Source organism: Lepidochelys olivacea (assembly GCF_965140295.1).
Source record: "Lepidochelys olivacea isolate rLepOli2 genome assembly, chromosome: 2".
In the NCBI taxonomy this organism is placed as follows: domain Eukaryota; kingdom Metazoa; phylum Chordata; order Testudines; family Cheloniidae; genus Lepidochelys; species Lepidochelys olivacea.
Window position 1 is genome coordinate 32,477,253 of NC_140412.1, and position 12,748 is coordinate 32,490,000.

At 58.0% G+C, this 12,748-nt stretch overlaps 1 protein-coding gene across 2 annotated transcripts in view; it reads left to right on the forward strand.

Moving 5' to 3' along the window:
* The first annotated feature begins 11,494 nt into the window (after window positions 1–11,494).
* KCNV1 (potassium voltage-gated channel modifier subfamily V member 1) overlaps window positions 11,495–12,748 on the forward strand; it is an 8,633-nt gene continuing 7,379 nt past the window's right edge. The window contains exon 1 of one of the 2 annotated variants that reach the window (XM_084618354.1): window positions 11,495–11,651. Coding sequence is in view for 1 of the 2 variants with exons in the window: in XM_084618353.1 (XP_084474479.1) it covers window positions 11,814–11,845 (32 nt within the window). In the remaining variant the exon portion in view is untranslated. Of the gene's footprint in view, window positions 11,652–11,711; window positions 11,846–12,748 lie in introns of those variants that run through there. The other variant, XM_084618353.1, reaches the window with a different exon arrangement.

The following is a 12,748-nucleotide window of genomic DNA, read 5'->3' on the forward strand; positions in this document are numbered from 1 at the left end:
CAAATGAAGGAACAACCGGTAAACAAGTAACACTGTGTGCTGTATCAAGTGATTAAACAGGTTTCCCCAAAAGTTCTAATTGAAGAAAGTTGTTGAATAGATAAAATTGCTGCTGCAATAATGTGGGTAAAATGAACCAAATTCATTAACCTTGATAACACATTACAGTAAATAGAGTTATAATAAAGATGAATGTCATTTACTATGAATGGAAATGTTATTTACCATGACACTTTTCAATACACACAAAATGTACAATGACTATTTCCAGTTCTCCTTGTTTGTTATATATGATGATCAGATATTATGCTGGTGAAGGCTGTATACTGAATTGATAATTACCTAGCTAGAGGGATTGAATCGGACTTTTTCTTCCTATATACATATACTCAAACAACTCAATTATGATCTAATTTTTATGTGAAGAGATACAGTTGATTCTTTATTTAGGCACCATGTGCACCTGCACAATGCTATGGTGCGTGTGTGTAAAAGCAAGCACTGGAAGTAAAATTTTATTCATATATATCATATGTTTATTTTAAATCTGACAGTGCTGCTTAGTTAGTTATGCAAATTAACAAATAATAGTCATATAACCAGCAGTGCCTAATCTCATTATTTGTCATATTAACAGAGGATGAAAGAGTGCTCCTGAATTAAAAAGAGAAGCTAACGTTTTTTATAAGCTATAACTGGCTAAATCATTCTTTTCAAAGAAGACATATCTGCCGCTGGTTGTTACACATTTTATCCTTTTATAGCTGTGACAATTAGATGTCATAAAATTAAAACAAAACAAAAAAAGTGATTATGTCCTACAAGATGGCTTTCAACAACTCATTCTTCAGATTCAGGAGCCAACTTATTCAAAGGCTGAAGTCTTTTACTGCCTAAAAACTTGCTCATGACTTAATAGAACATTATCATCTATCTCTGTCAATGTGTGATATTAAAAAGATAACTAGAATCTCCACAGAGGGCTTGCTCTAATCATTACACACATCACACAACTGCACACAGTATCCAAGTAAAGAATCAACCATGTCTCCTCATGTCAAAAGTAGATCACAATAAAGAATTGACTAGTACTATTATTATTATTTTTATTTATCACTTTAGAGAACCCCAAATTATGCAGGGAGTCTCACAGAAACACAAGGTCCCCACCCAGCAGAGCTCACTACCTGGGGCCCCAGGTCTGTGAAGATTTGTACACACATTTAACTTGAAGTCATCAGGGCAATTCACAGTGTGTAAAGTTCACAGTTCACAGTGTAAAGTTAAGCATGTGCATAAGTCTTTGCAGGGTCAGGGTCTGCCCACATGGAGCTTGGTTGACTTAATTGGGTCTCTGTGCAGGGGGTCACTCCAGGCAGAGCAGCTTGCAGAATCAAGGCATAATTTCACATGACACAATGAGTTAACAACAGGGTGAGGTGGGGTAAGAAAGACAATGGTTACAGTTAGACTAACTATTGTAGCAATTTTTGTGGGAAGGAGGGGTATTATTTGCTGAATAGTTTTTAATAAATATGAATATTGTTTCAGCAGGTGTCACCAGATACCACAATAAAACATAGTTTTCCAAGTTCTTTTTCTTCATGTGTGAGCAAATGTTAAGTCTTGGGAAGACATGTTGTGTTGCAGTTATTTGTAGATATGCAAGGTTCTGTGCAGAGGCCATTGTCCTTGGAAAGGGAGCTTTGACTGGAGTCAATTCATGAGGAAGAGTTGCTCACTGAGAGCTGGGCCGATGTTGGGTTGAGACTCCTGAAAGAAGGGATTGTGCTGCATATTATTTGACCACCTCTGTCCCAGGACTGGTGCATATGAATAAATAAAAAAAGTGATATTTAGAATGTGTTCAGACTCCTCATGACTAATTTCTCCTTTGTTGGGAAACTGGACTGGACATCTGCTACTGCTCAGCAGAAAGGAGATGCTAGTGTCAGAAATGGGACACTGGTCTTGGAAGAAAAGGTAACAATATAAAATAACATCTTTCTTAGGCTTACCTCTTATGGACATCAAGTTAGAAGAGGAATTGAATAAAAAGTGTGAGGTGGGCTACTGAGATGCTTCAGGAAGACGTTCAAGACCTCAGTTTGATTTCAATAAAATAAAGTTTGATTTCAATAGAATTACTCCTGATTTACACAAGTGTAAGTGAGAAGAGAATTAAGTGTAAGTGACCAGAGAACAGGGCCAAATTCTGCTTTCATAAACCTTGGTATAAATCCAAGCAATTTCCAGTGTGGTGATCACCCAGCTCTTAAAAAAAAAGCCCCCCAAAGTTGCCATGATAAAAACACAGTCCTAATATGAGAACTACAAAATAAAAGGCATTCAATGCAATAGGAAATTAATGAGATTTTTGTAACACCTCCTTTCATATCGCCGCAAATTTTCAATTCTCATAACAGACATGTTGGGCAGCAACTCTGATATTTCCACAGTGGCAAAATGTTTCTTTTCTGACTCCCAGAAAAAAGAAATTTATTTATTTAGTCAAGGCATCACATTAGTGAGATCCAGACTGGGGCCTTGTGCAGGATGGCAATCCAAACATGGGTCTGTGTCACTGAATTGTTATGAACATTTATTGCATAACAGTACAGTATTATGTAGTCACTCTAGCTTGAACCAGAGCTAAGAGCGTTAAACCAAATAGACTTGGTTCAAGGTAGAAGCTTGGAAATACATACAGCTGACCTAATAATCCTAGGAGCCAAATAGCTCAGGAAATTTACCAAGTCCACTGATGTAGAGTTTTTAAATTCTAATGGGCAGTTCTTTGTCCATTAATGTCAATTGGAGATTTTGCCATTGTCTTCAATGAGACAAGGATTTTGCCTCATGAAAGGATTACCAGGGAAATTATTAAACTACTAAGCCGGTTGTTCTGGCTCCCCATGTGCAAGTGAGAAGGACCAGCTGATGTTCTGAGTCTCCCAGGGAATGAAAAATAGCCCAGCAGTCCTGCTCCCTGAGTCTCTTGCGGTGAAGAAAAGCCCGGCCATGCTTGATCCCTAGCACCCCCGGGAAGCAAAGTGCAACCTTGTTTCTCTCATTTCATTGAAACACTTCTGCTTTATTTTATTGGTATATGTTTGAAAATTGATGGTTTTTCTGCATTCTTTCTAAAAATTCCTTTTTAATAAAGTAAAAACTTACAAATAAGAAAAAGTAGAATTCAGACTTTAAACACATTGGTTCACTTTCTTTTTAACTAAAAATTAAAATCCCAGACAGTGAGCCAGAACCTTGGCTAGTATAAATTGGTATAACTCTGTTGAAGTCAGTGAACTTTGCTGACAACAACTGAGAATTGACATGGTTTGGAATATATAGCAGTTACACAAAGTTAACCTTGGAGAAATATCTTAACAAGTAACTTTGTGAGAAAAGCCCCACTGGCACTAGGGAGGATCACAGTTCCCTTTTATGAAGACTAGTTAATACAAAGCGTTAATACTGGGGAGAGATACATATAAGGATTCCTGAGCTAAAACAAAATAGATACCACCTTCACAGAAGTATATTTTTCTTAAAAGATAGAGGTAAACACAAAACATGACCCTGATCTTGCAAAGACTTTCCTGTTTAAAATTATGCATGAGTATTTGCAAGAACTCTACTCATGGCAGGTTTCACTGAAATACGCACTTCAGTATGTGTAGCTTTCCCATAGTGGGGATTCCTTTACTTGGGCGGGTTTTGTCTGTTGGTGGTGGGAGTGGCTTAAGGCAGTAATGTATTATGTATTTAGGAACCCATCATAGCTGTTAATTATGTAGTGACTCCTCTAGTAACATGGGGAGGGATGCAGACTTCATATTTGAAATAATACATAATAAAAGCCATATATTTTGAAAATTTTCCTCTAATTTATTATAAAAAGGTTATACTTTTTGTTTCAGAGTGCTCTTTAACTTTTCAAAAGGCTTTGTCACTGTAACTATAGTGTACTCATTGTGAATAGATAAAGGCAGTGCATACGCGTGTGAGTATAAAATGGAGGCATAATGAATACATAAAGGAGCATATAATACACAGATTCACATTTCTGTGGCACTCACATGTCTGGATGGCAACATGACAGGTTGATCCATATGTATTTGGTGCAGAGGAAGCAGCTAGATTTATTTTCATGCTACAATTTGGGGATTGATGGTGAGGATACACAGCAGGGACAGTTAGGGAACATATGTGAAAGCAGTGACAGTGGGTATGTTAATGTGGATATGAGAAGGTGGTTTATACAGCGGTGACAGGGGGTATATCAGTGGAGGGACAGGGGAGGGGCTACAGGACAGAGACAGTGGGTATGTCAGTGGATAGTCGGGGGGTATATAGCAGTGACAAGGGTACATCAGTAGAGGGTAGGGGGTATACAGCAGTGCCTGTGGATATATCAGTGGGGTACAGGGAAAGGGACTATAGGGCAGTGACAGTATCTATGTCAGTGGAGGTAGGAGGGGGCAATAGGGCAGTATCAGTGGGTATGTCAGTTGGACCTATAGGGCTTTGCTGGTGGGTATGTCAATGGGTATGTCAGCGGAGTCTTAGGGCAGTGCCAGTGGGGGGATAGGAGGAGACTATAGGGCATTATCAATGGATATGTCAGTGGGGAATAGCAGGGGGTATAAGGCAGTGCCAGTGGGTATGTCAGTGGGGGAGCAGGGCAGGGACTATAGGGCAGTGCCAGTGGGGATGGGGAGTGGGCTATAGAGCAGTGACAATGAGCATGTCAGTGCGGGGGTAGGAGGGAGCTATACGGCAGTGCCAATGGGTATGTCAGTAGGGGGCAGGGCAGGGGTTATAGGGCAGTGCCTGTGGGTAGGTCCATAGTGGGCAGGAGGGGGCTATAGGGCAGTGACAGTGGGGGAGTAGCAGGGGGCTATAGAGCAGTGCTAGTGGGTATGTCCATGGGGGGGGGGAAGGAGAGGGATGTAGGGCAGGGCCAGTGGGGGGTAACAGGCAGCTATTGGACAGTGCCAGTGGGGGCAGGAAGGGGCTATAGGGCAGTGCCAGTGGGGGCAGGAAGGGGGCTATAGGGCAGTGCCAGTGGGGGCAGGGGGCTCTAGGGCAGTGCCCATGGGGGTTAGCGGGGAGGGGGCTCTAGGGCAGTGCCCGTGGGGTTAGGGGGGAGGGGGCTCTAGGGCAGTGCCCGTGGGGTTAGCGGGGAGGGGGCTCTAGGGCAGCGCCAGTGGGGTTGGGGGGAAGGGGCTCTAGGGCAGTGCCCGTGGGGTTAGGGGGGAGGGGGCTCTAGGGCAGCGCCCGTGGGGGTTAGCGGGGAGGGGGCTCTAGGGCAGCGCCAGTGGGGTTAGGGGGCAGGGGGCTATAGGGCAGTGCCAGGAGGTTAGGGGGCAGGGGGCTCTAGGGCAGCGCCCGTGGGGTTTAGCGGTGAGGGGGCTCTAGGGCAGTGCCCGTAGGGATTAGGGGGGCGGGGGCTCTAGGGCAGTGCCCGTGGGGGTTCGCGGGGAGGGGGCTCTAGGGCAGTGCCCGTGGGGGTTAGGGGGGAGGGGGCTCTAGGGCAGTGCCCGTGGGGGTTAGCGGGGAGGAGGCTCTAGGGCAGTGCCCGTGGGGTTCGCGGGGAGGAGGCTCTAGGGCAGCGCCAGGGGGTTAGGGGGCAAGGGGCTCTAGGGCAGTACCCATGGGGGTTCGCGGGGAGGGGGCTCTAGGGCAGTGCCCGTGGGGGTTAGGGGGGAGGGAGCTCTAGGGTAGTGCCCGTGGGGGTTAGGGAGGAGGGGGCTCTAGGGCAGTGCCCGTGGGGGTTCGCGGGGAGGGGGCTGTAGGGCAGTGCCCGTGGGGGTTCGCAGGGAGGGGGCTCTAGGGCAGTGCCCGTGGCGGTTAGGGGGGAGGGGGCTCTAGGGCAGTGCCCGTGGGGGTTAGGGGGCAGGGGGCTCTAGGGCAGTGCCCGTGGGGTTCGCGGGGAGGGGGCTCTAGGGCAGCGCCAGGGGGTTAGGGGGCAGGGGGCTCTAGGGCAGTGCCCGTGGGGTTAGGGGGCAGGGGGCTCTAGGGCAGTGCCCGTGGGGGTTAGCGGGGAGGGGGCTGTAGGGCAGTGCCCGTGGGGGTTCGCGGGGAGGGGTCTCTAGGGCAGTGCTCGTGGGGGTTAGGGGGGAGGGGGCTCTAGGGCAGTGCCCGTGGGGGTTAGGCGGGAGGGGGCACTAGGGCAGCGCCAGGGGGTTAGGGGGGAGGGGGCTCTAGGGCAGCGCCCGTGGGGGTTAGGGGGGAGGGGGCTCTAGGGCAGCGCCCGTGGGGGTTAGGGGGGAGGGGGCTCGAGGGCAGCGCCCGTGGGGGTTAGCGGGGAGGTGGCTCGAGGGCAGTGCCCGTGGGGGTTCGCGGGGAGGGGGCTCAAGGGCAGCGCCCGTGGGGGTTAGGGGGGAGGGGGCTCTAGGGCAGCGCCCGTGGGGGTTTGCGGGGAGGGGGCTCTAGGGCAGCGCCCGTGGGGGTTAGGGGGCAGGGGGCTGTAGGGCAGTGCCCGTGGGGTTAGGGGGCAGGGGGCTCTAGGGCAGTGCCCGTGGGGGTTAGCGGGGAGGGGGCTGTAGGGCAGTGCCCGTGGGGGTTCGCGGGGAGGGGGCTCTAGGGCAGCGCCCGTGGGCGTTAGGGTGGAGGGGCCTCTAGGGCAGCGCCCGTGGGGGTTAGGGGGGAGGGGGCTCTAGGGCAGCACCCGTGGGGGTTAGCGGGGAGGGGGCTCTAGGGCAGCGCCAGTGGGGGTTAGGGGGGAGGGGGCTCTAGGGCAGTGCCCGTGGGGGTTAGCGGGGAGGGGGCTCTAGGGCAGTGCCCGTGGGGTTTAGGGGGCAGGGGGCTCTAGGGCAGTGCCCGTGGGGGTTAGGGGGGAGGGGGCTCTAGGGCAGCGCCCGTGGGGGTTCGCGGGGAGGGGGCTGTAGGGCAGTGCCCGTGGGGGTTAGGGGGGAGGGGGCTCTAGGGCAGTGCCCGTGGGGGTTAGCGGGGAGGGGGCTCTAGGGCAGTGCCCGTGGGGGTTAGGGGGGAGGGGGCTGTAGGGCAGTGCCCGTGGGGGTTAGGGGGGAGGGGGCTCTAGGGCAGTGCCCATGGGGGTTAGGGGGGAGGGGGCTCTAGGGCAGTGCCCGTGGGGTTCGCGGGGAGGGGGCTCTAGGGCAGCGCCAGGGGGTTAGGGGGCAGGGGGCTCTAGGGCAGTGCCCGTGGGGGTTACGGGGGAGGGGGCTCTAGGGCAGTGCCCGTGGGGGTTCGCGGGGAGGGGGCTCTAGGGCAGTGCCCGTGGGGGTTAGGGGGCAGGGGGCTCTAGGGCAGTGCCCGTGGGGGTTAGGGCGCAGGGGGCTCTAGGGCATTGCCCGTGGGGGTTAGGGGGCAGGGGGCTCTAGGAGCGCCAGGGGGTTAGGGGGCAGGGGGCTCTAGGGCAGTGCCCGTGGCGGTTAGGGGGGAGGGGGCTCTAGGGCAGTGCCCATGGCGGTTAGGGGGCAGGGGGCTCTAGGGCAGTGCCTGTGGGGGTTAGGCGGGAGGGGGCTCTAGGGCAGTGCCCGTGGGGGTTAGGGGGGAGGGGGCTCTAGGGCAGTGCCCGTGGGGGTTCGCGGGGAGGGGGCTCTAGGGCAGTGCCAGGGGGTTAGGGGGCAGGGGGCTGTAGGGCAGTGCCCGTGGGGGTTAGGCGGGAGGGGGCTCTAGGGCAGTGCCCGTGGGGGTTAGGGGGCACGGGGCTCTAGGGCAGTGCCCGTGGGGGTTAGGCGGGAGGGGGCTCTAGGGCAGTGCCCGTGGGGGTTCGCGGGGAGGGGGCTCTAGGGCAGCGCCAGGGGGTTAGGGGGCAGGGGGCTCTAGGGCAGTGCCAGGGGGTTAGGGGGCAGGGGGCTCTAGGGCAGTGCCCGTGGGGTTCGCGGGGAGGGGGCTCTAGGGCAGCGCCAGGGGGTTAGGGGGCAGGGGGCTCTAGGGCAGTGCCCGTGGGGGTTAGGCGGGAGGGGGCTCTAGGGCAGTGCCAGGGGGTTAGGGGGCAGGGGGCTGTAGGGCAGTGCCCGTGGGGGTTAGGCGGGAGGGGGCTCCAGGGCAGCGCCAGGGGGTTAGGGGGCAGGGGGCTCTAGGGCAGTGCCAGGGGGTTAGGGGGCAGGGGGCTCTAGGGCAGCGCCAGGGGGTTAGGGGGCAGGGGGCTCTAGGGCAGTGCCCGTGGGGGTTAGGGGGCAGGGGGCTCTAGGGCAGTGCCCGTGGGGGTTAGGCGGGAGGGGGCTCTAGGGCAGTGCCCGTGGGGGTTAGGCGGGAGGGGGCTCTAGGGCAGTGCCAGGGGGTTAGGGGGCAGGGGGCTGTAGGGCAGTGCCCGTGGGGGTTAGGCGGGAGGGGGCTCTAGGGCAGCGCCAGGGGGTTAGGGGGCAGGGGGCTCTAGGGCAGTGCCAGGGGGTTAGGGGGCAGGGGGCTCTAGGGCAGCGCCAGGGGGTGAGGGGGCAGGGGGCTCTAGGGCAGTGCCCGTGGGGGTTAGGGGGCAGGGGGCTCTAGGGCAGTGCCCGTGGGGGTTAGGGGGCAGGGGGCTCTAGGGCAGTGCCAGGGGGTTAGGGGGCAGGGGGCTCTAGGGCAGTGCCAGGGGGTTAGGGGGCAGGGGGCTCTAGGGCAGTGCCCGTGGGGTTCGCGGGGAGGGGGCTCTAGGGCAGTGCCAGGGGGTTAGGGGGCAGGGGGCTCTAGGGCAGTGCCCGTGGGGGTTCGCGGGGAGGGGGCTCTAGGGCAGTGCCCGTGGGGGTTAGGGGGCAGGGGGCTCTAGGGCAGTGCCCGTGGGGGTTAGCCGGGAGGGGGCTCTAGGGCAGCGCCAGGGGGTTAGGGGGCAGGGGGCTCTAGGGCAGTGCCCGTGGGGGTTAGGGAGCAGGGGGCTCTAGGGCAGTGCCCGTGGGGGTTAGGGGGCAGGGGGCTCTAGGGCAGCGCCAGGGGGTTAGGGAGCAGGGGGCTCTAGGGCAGTGCCCGTGGGGGTTAGGGGGCAGGGGGCTCTAGGGCAGTGCCAGGGGGTTAGGGGGCAGGGGGCTCTAGGGCAGCGCCAGGGGGTTAGGGGGCAGGGGGCTGTAGGGCAGTGCCCGTGGGGGTTAGGCGGGAGGGGGCTCTAGGGCAGCGCCAGGGGGTTAGGGGGCAGGGGGCTCTAGGGCAGTGCCAGGGGGTTAGGGGGCAGGGGGCTCTAGGGCAGCGCCAGGGGGTTAGGGGGCAGGGGGCTCTAGGGCAGTGCCCGTGGGGGTTAGGGGGCAGGGGGCTCTAGGGCAGTGCCCGTGGGGGTTAGGCGGGAGGGGGCTCTAGGGCAGTGCCCGTGGGGTTAGGGCGCAGGGGGCTCTAGGGCAGTGCCAGGGAGTTAGGGGGCAGGGGGCTCTAGGGCAGTGCCAGGGGGTTAGGGGGCAGGGGGCTCTAGGGCAGTGCCCGTGGGGTTCGCGGGGAGGGGGCTCTAGGGCAGTGCCAGGGGGTTAGGGGGCAGGGGGCTCTAGGGCAGTGCCCGTGGGGGTTCGCGGGGAGGGGGCTCTAGGGCAGTGCCAGGGGGTTAGGGGGCAGGGGGCTCTAGGGCAGTGCCCGTGGGGGTTAGGGGGCAGGGGGCTCTAGGGCAGTGCCCGTGGGGGTTAGCCGGGAGGGGGTTCTAGGGCAGCGCCAGGGGGTTAGGGGGCAGGGGGCTCTAGGGCAGTGCCCGTGGGGGTTAGGGGGCAGGGGGCTCTAGGGCAGCGCCAGGGGGTTAGGGGGCAGGGGGCTCTAGGGCAGTGCCCGTGGGGGTTAGGGGGCAGGGGGCTCTAGGGCAGTGCCAGGGGGTTAGGGGGCAGGGGGCTCTAGGGCAGTGCCCGTGGGGGTTAGGGGGCAGGGGGCTGTAGAGCAGTGCCCGTGGGGGTTAGGGGGCAGGGGGCTCTAGGGCAGTGCCCGTGGGGGTTAGGGGGCAGGGGGCTCTAGGGCAGTGCCAGGGGGTTAGGGGGCAGGGGGCTCTAGGGCAGCGCCAGGGGGTTAGGGGGCAGGGGGCTCTAGGGCAGTGCCCGTGGGGGTTAGGGCGCAGGGGGCTCTAGGGCAGTGCCCGTGGGGGTTAGGGGGCAGGGGGCTCTAGGGCAGTGCCCGTGGGGGTTAGGGCGCAGGGGGCTCTAGGGCAGTGCCCGTGGGGGTTAGGGCGCAGGGGGCTCTAGGGCAGTGCCCGTGGGGGTTAGGGCGCAGGGGGCTCTAGGGCAGTGCCCGTGGGGGTTAGGGGGCAGGGGGCTCTAGGGCAGTGCCAGGGGGTTAGGGGGCAGGGGGCTCTAGGGCAGCGCCAGGGGGTTAGGGGGCAGGGGGCTCTAGGGCAGTGCCCGTGGGGTTCGCGGGGAGGGGGCTCTAGGGCAGCGCCAGGGGGTTAGGGGGCAGGGGGCTCTAGGGCAGTGCCCGTGGGGGTTAGGGGGCAGGGGGCTCTAGGGCAGTGCCAGGGGGTTAGGGGGCAGGGGGCTCTAGGGCAGCGCCAGGGGGTTAGGGGGCAGGGGGCTCTAGGGCAGTGCCCGTGGGGTTCGCGGGGAGGGGGCTCTAGGGCAGCGCCAGGGGGTTAGGGGGCAGGGGGCTCTAGGGCAGTGCCCGTGGGGGTTAGGGGGCAGGGGGCTCTAGGGCAGTGCCAGGGGGTTAGGGGGCAGGGGGCTCTAGGGCAGTGCCCGTGGGGGTTAGGGCGCAGGGGGCTCTAGGGCAGTGCCAGGGGGTTAGGGGGCAGGGGGCTCTAGGGCAGTGCCAGGGGGTTAGGGGGCAGGGGGCTCTAGGGCAGCGCCAGGGGGTTAGGGGGCAGGGGGCTCTAGGGCAGTGCCCGTGGGGGTTCGCGGGGAGGGGGCTCTAGGGCAGTGCCCGTGGGGGTTAGGGGGCAGGGGGCTCTAGGGCAGTGTCCGTGGGGGTTAGGGGGCAGGGGGCTCTAGGGCAGTGCCAGGGGGTTAGGGGGCAGGGGGCTCTAGGGCAGCGCCAGGGGGTTAGGGGGCAGGGGGCTCTAGGGCAGTGCCCGTGGGGGTTAGGGCGCAGGGGGCTCTAGGGCAGTGCCCGTGGGGGTTAGGGGGCAGGGGGCTCTAGGGCAGTGCCCGTGGGGGTTAGGGGGCAGGGGGCTCTAGGGCAGCGCCAGGGGGTTAGGGGGCAGGGGGCTCTAGGGCAGCGCCAGGGGGTTAGGGGGCAGGGGGCTCTAGGGCAGTGCCCGTGGGGGTTAGGGCGCAGGGGGCTCTAGGGCAGTGCCCGTGGGGGTTAGGGGGCAGGGGGCTCTAGGGCAGTGCCAGGGGGTTAGGGGGCAGGGGGCTCTAGGGCAGTGCCAGGGGGTTAGGGGGCAGGGGGCTCTAGGGCAGCGCCAGGGGGTTAGGGGGCAGGGGGCTCTAGGGCAGTGCCCGTGGGGGTTAGGGGGCAGGGGGCTCTAGGGCAGTGCCCGTGGGGGTTCGCGGGGAGGTGACACGCAGCTCCCCCACTCTGCCCCGTGCAGGCGGCGCCCGGCCGGTTCACACGGAGCCCGCGGGTCCCCAGCCGCGGGGCCGGCGGCGGCGGTGGAATTCCGCCCCCTCCCCGTTCCCCACAGCACATGACCCGGAACGCGGGTCTGGCGCTCCCGGGAGCTGAGCTCGCGGGGCTGTGGCGAGGCGCGGGCGGGCAGCGAGCAGCCCTGCCGGAGCCGCCGCGCCCCGCTCCCGGCCGTGGGAGCCACTCGGGGGGAGGAGCCGCCAGCAGCAGCAGCAGCCCAGATGCGCAGCGAGGCGGCCGGGCAGGTAAGGCACAGCTGGCTCGGGCTCTCTATGCCCAGCATCGCGCCGCCGAGCTCGCCGGGCGCTCGGGAAGGAGCCGCTGAGCAGAAGAGTTTCTCGCTCTGCCTCCCTTGAACAACCCTCCGGCTCTTGCCCGCCAGCCCCGGGACAGCGGCGCATCAGCGAATGCTCTCGTGCATGTCTATGGATTTGACAAGGTCTCAGTCAGATGCAAGCCCGCTTTTAAAACTTTGCAGCGGGCTCGTGTTCAACAGGCGTTCGTGCGCGGTCCTGGGCTTTTCAAAACCCTTGTATCGCAAGTAACAAATTATGATAAGGATGAAATTGTGATACTTCGGGGGAATTTTAACCGACCCCGTTAGACTTTTAGCCATTCCAGCTGCTTAACTTTTTAAGTAGGTCTATTATTGCTACCGAGTGCAAACAGAGGGGCAGCTTTGATGGCCAGCTGGTGCATGCAGATATTTTAGAAAATGGTTATTTCGTATGTAGCCTTGGTTAATGGTCATTCTTAAGTACAAAACATGCACAACTTTCTCCTCCTCTCTAAAGTCTCTGTGGAGTTGTTTCCATATAGTTGGCATCCAGCTCTTTACCTCAGAAAAGCAGAAGGCTAACATCTCCAGTTCTGTATGGGAGAGGTGCTATGGTGCTGGATAAAGTGTATGAGTTACTGGGTTGCGGTATGCTTAATTTGCCCTTTTTTTTTCTTTCTTTCTTTTATGACTCATCAAATGTTGTCTGAGAGACAGGTGATGATGATGATGCTAAAATGCTAAAGACAATACTCCCCTGGATAGTTGCAAAGAAGGCACATATAGTTACAATCCCAAATTTCAAAGCAACTGGATCTTACCTTGATGTCTCATTATGGTAATAAATAAATCTTAGCATGAAACATGACCCTTTAGGCAATGTAATTTTAAAATTTTAGGACATATCTACAGCCCTTTCAAGTCAATGGGAGTTTTTCCATTGACTTTAATGGGATTTGGATCAAGCCCTTAATGATCAATCAAATTCCAATTGGTGTGAAACCAATGCAAGGTAAACATATTTCAGGGATCATTATTATTTGTTATTAACCAGATGTATATCCT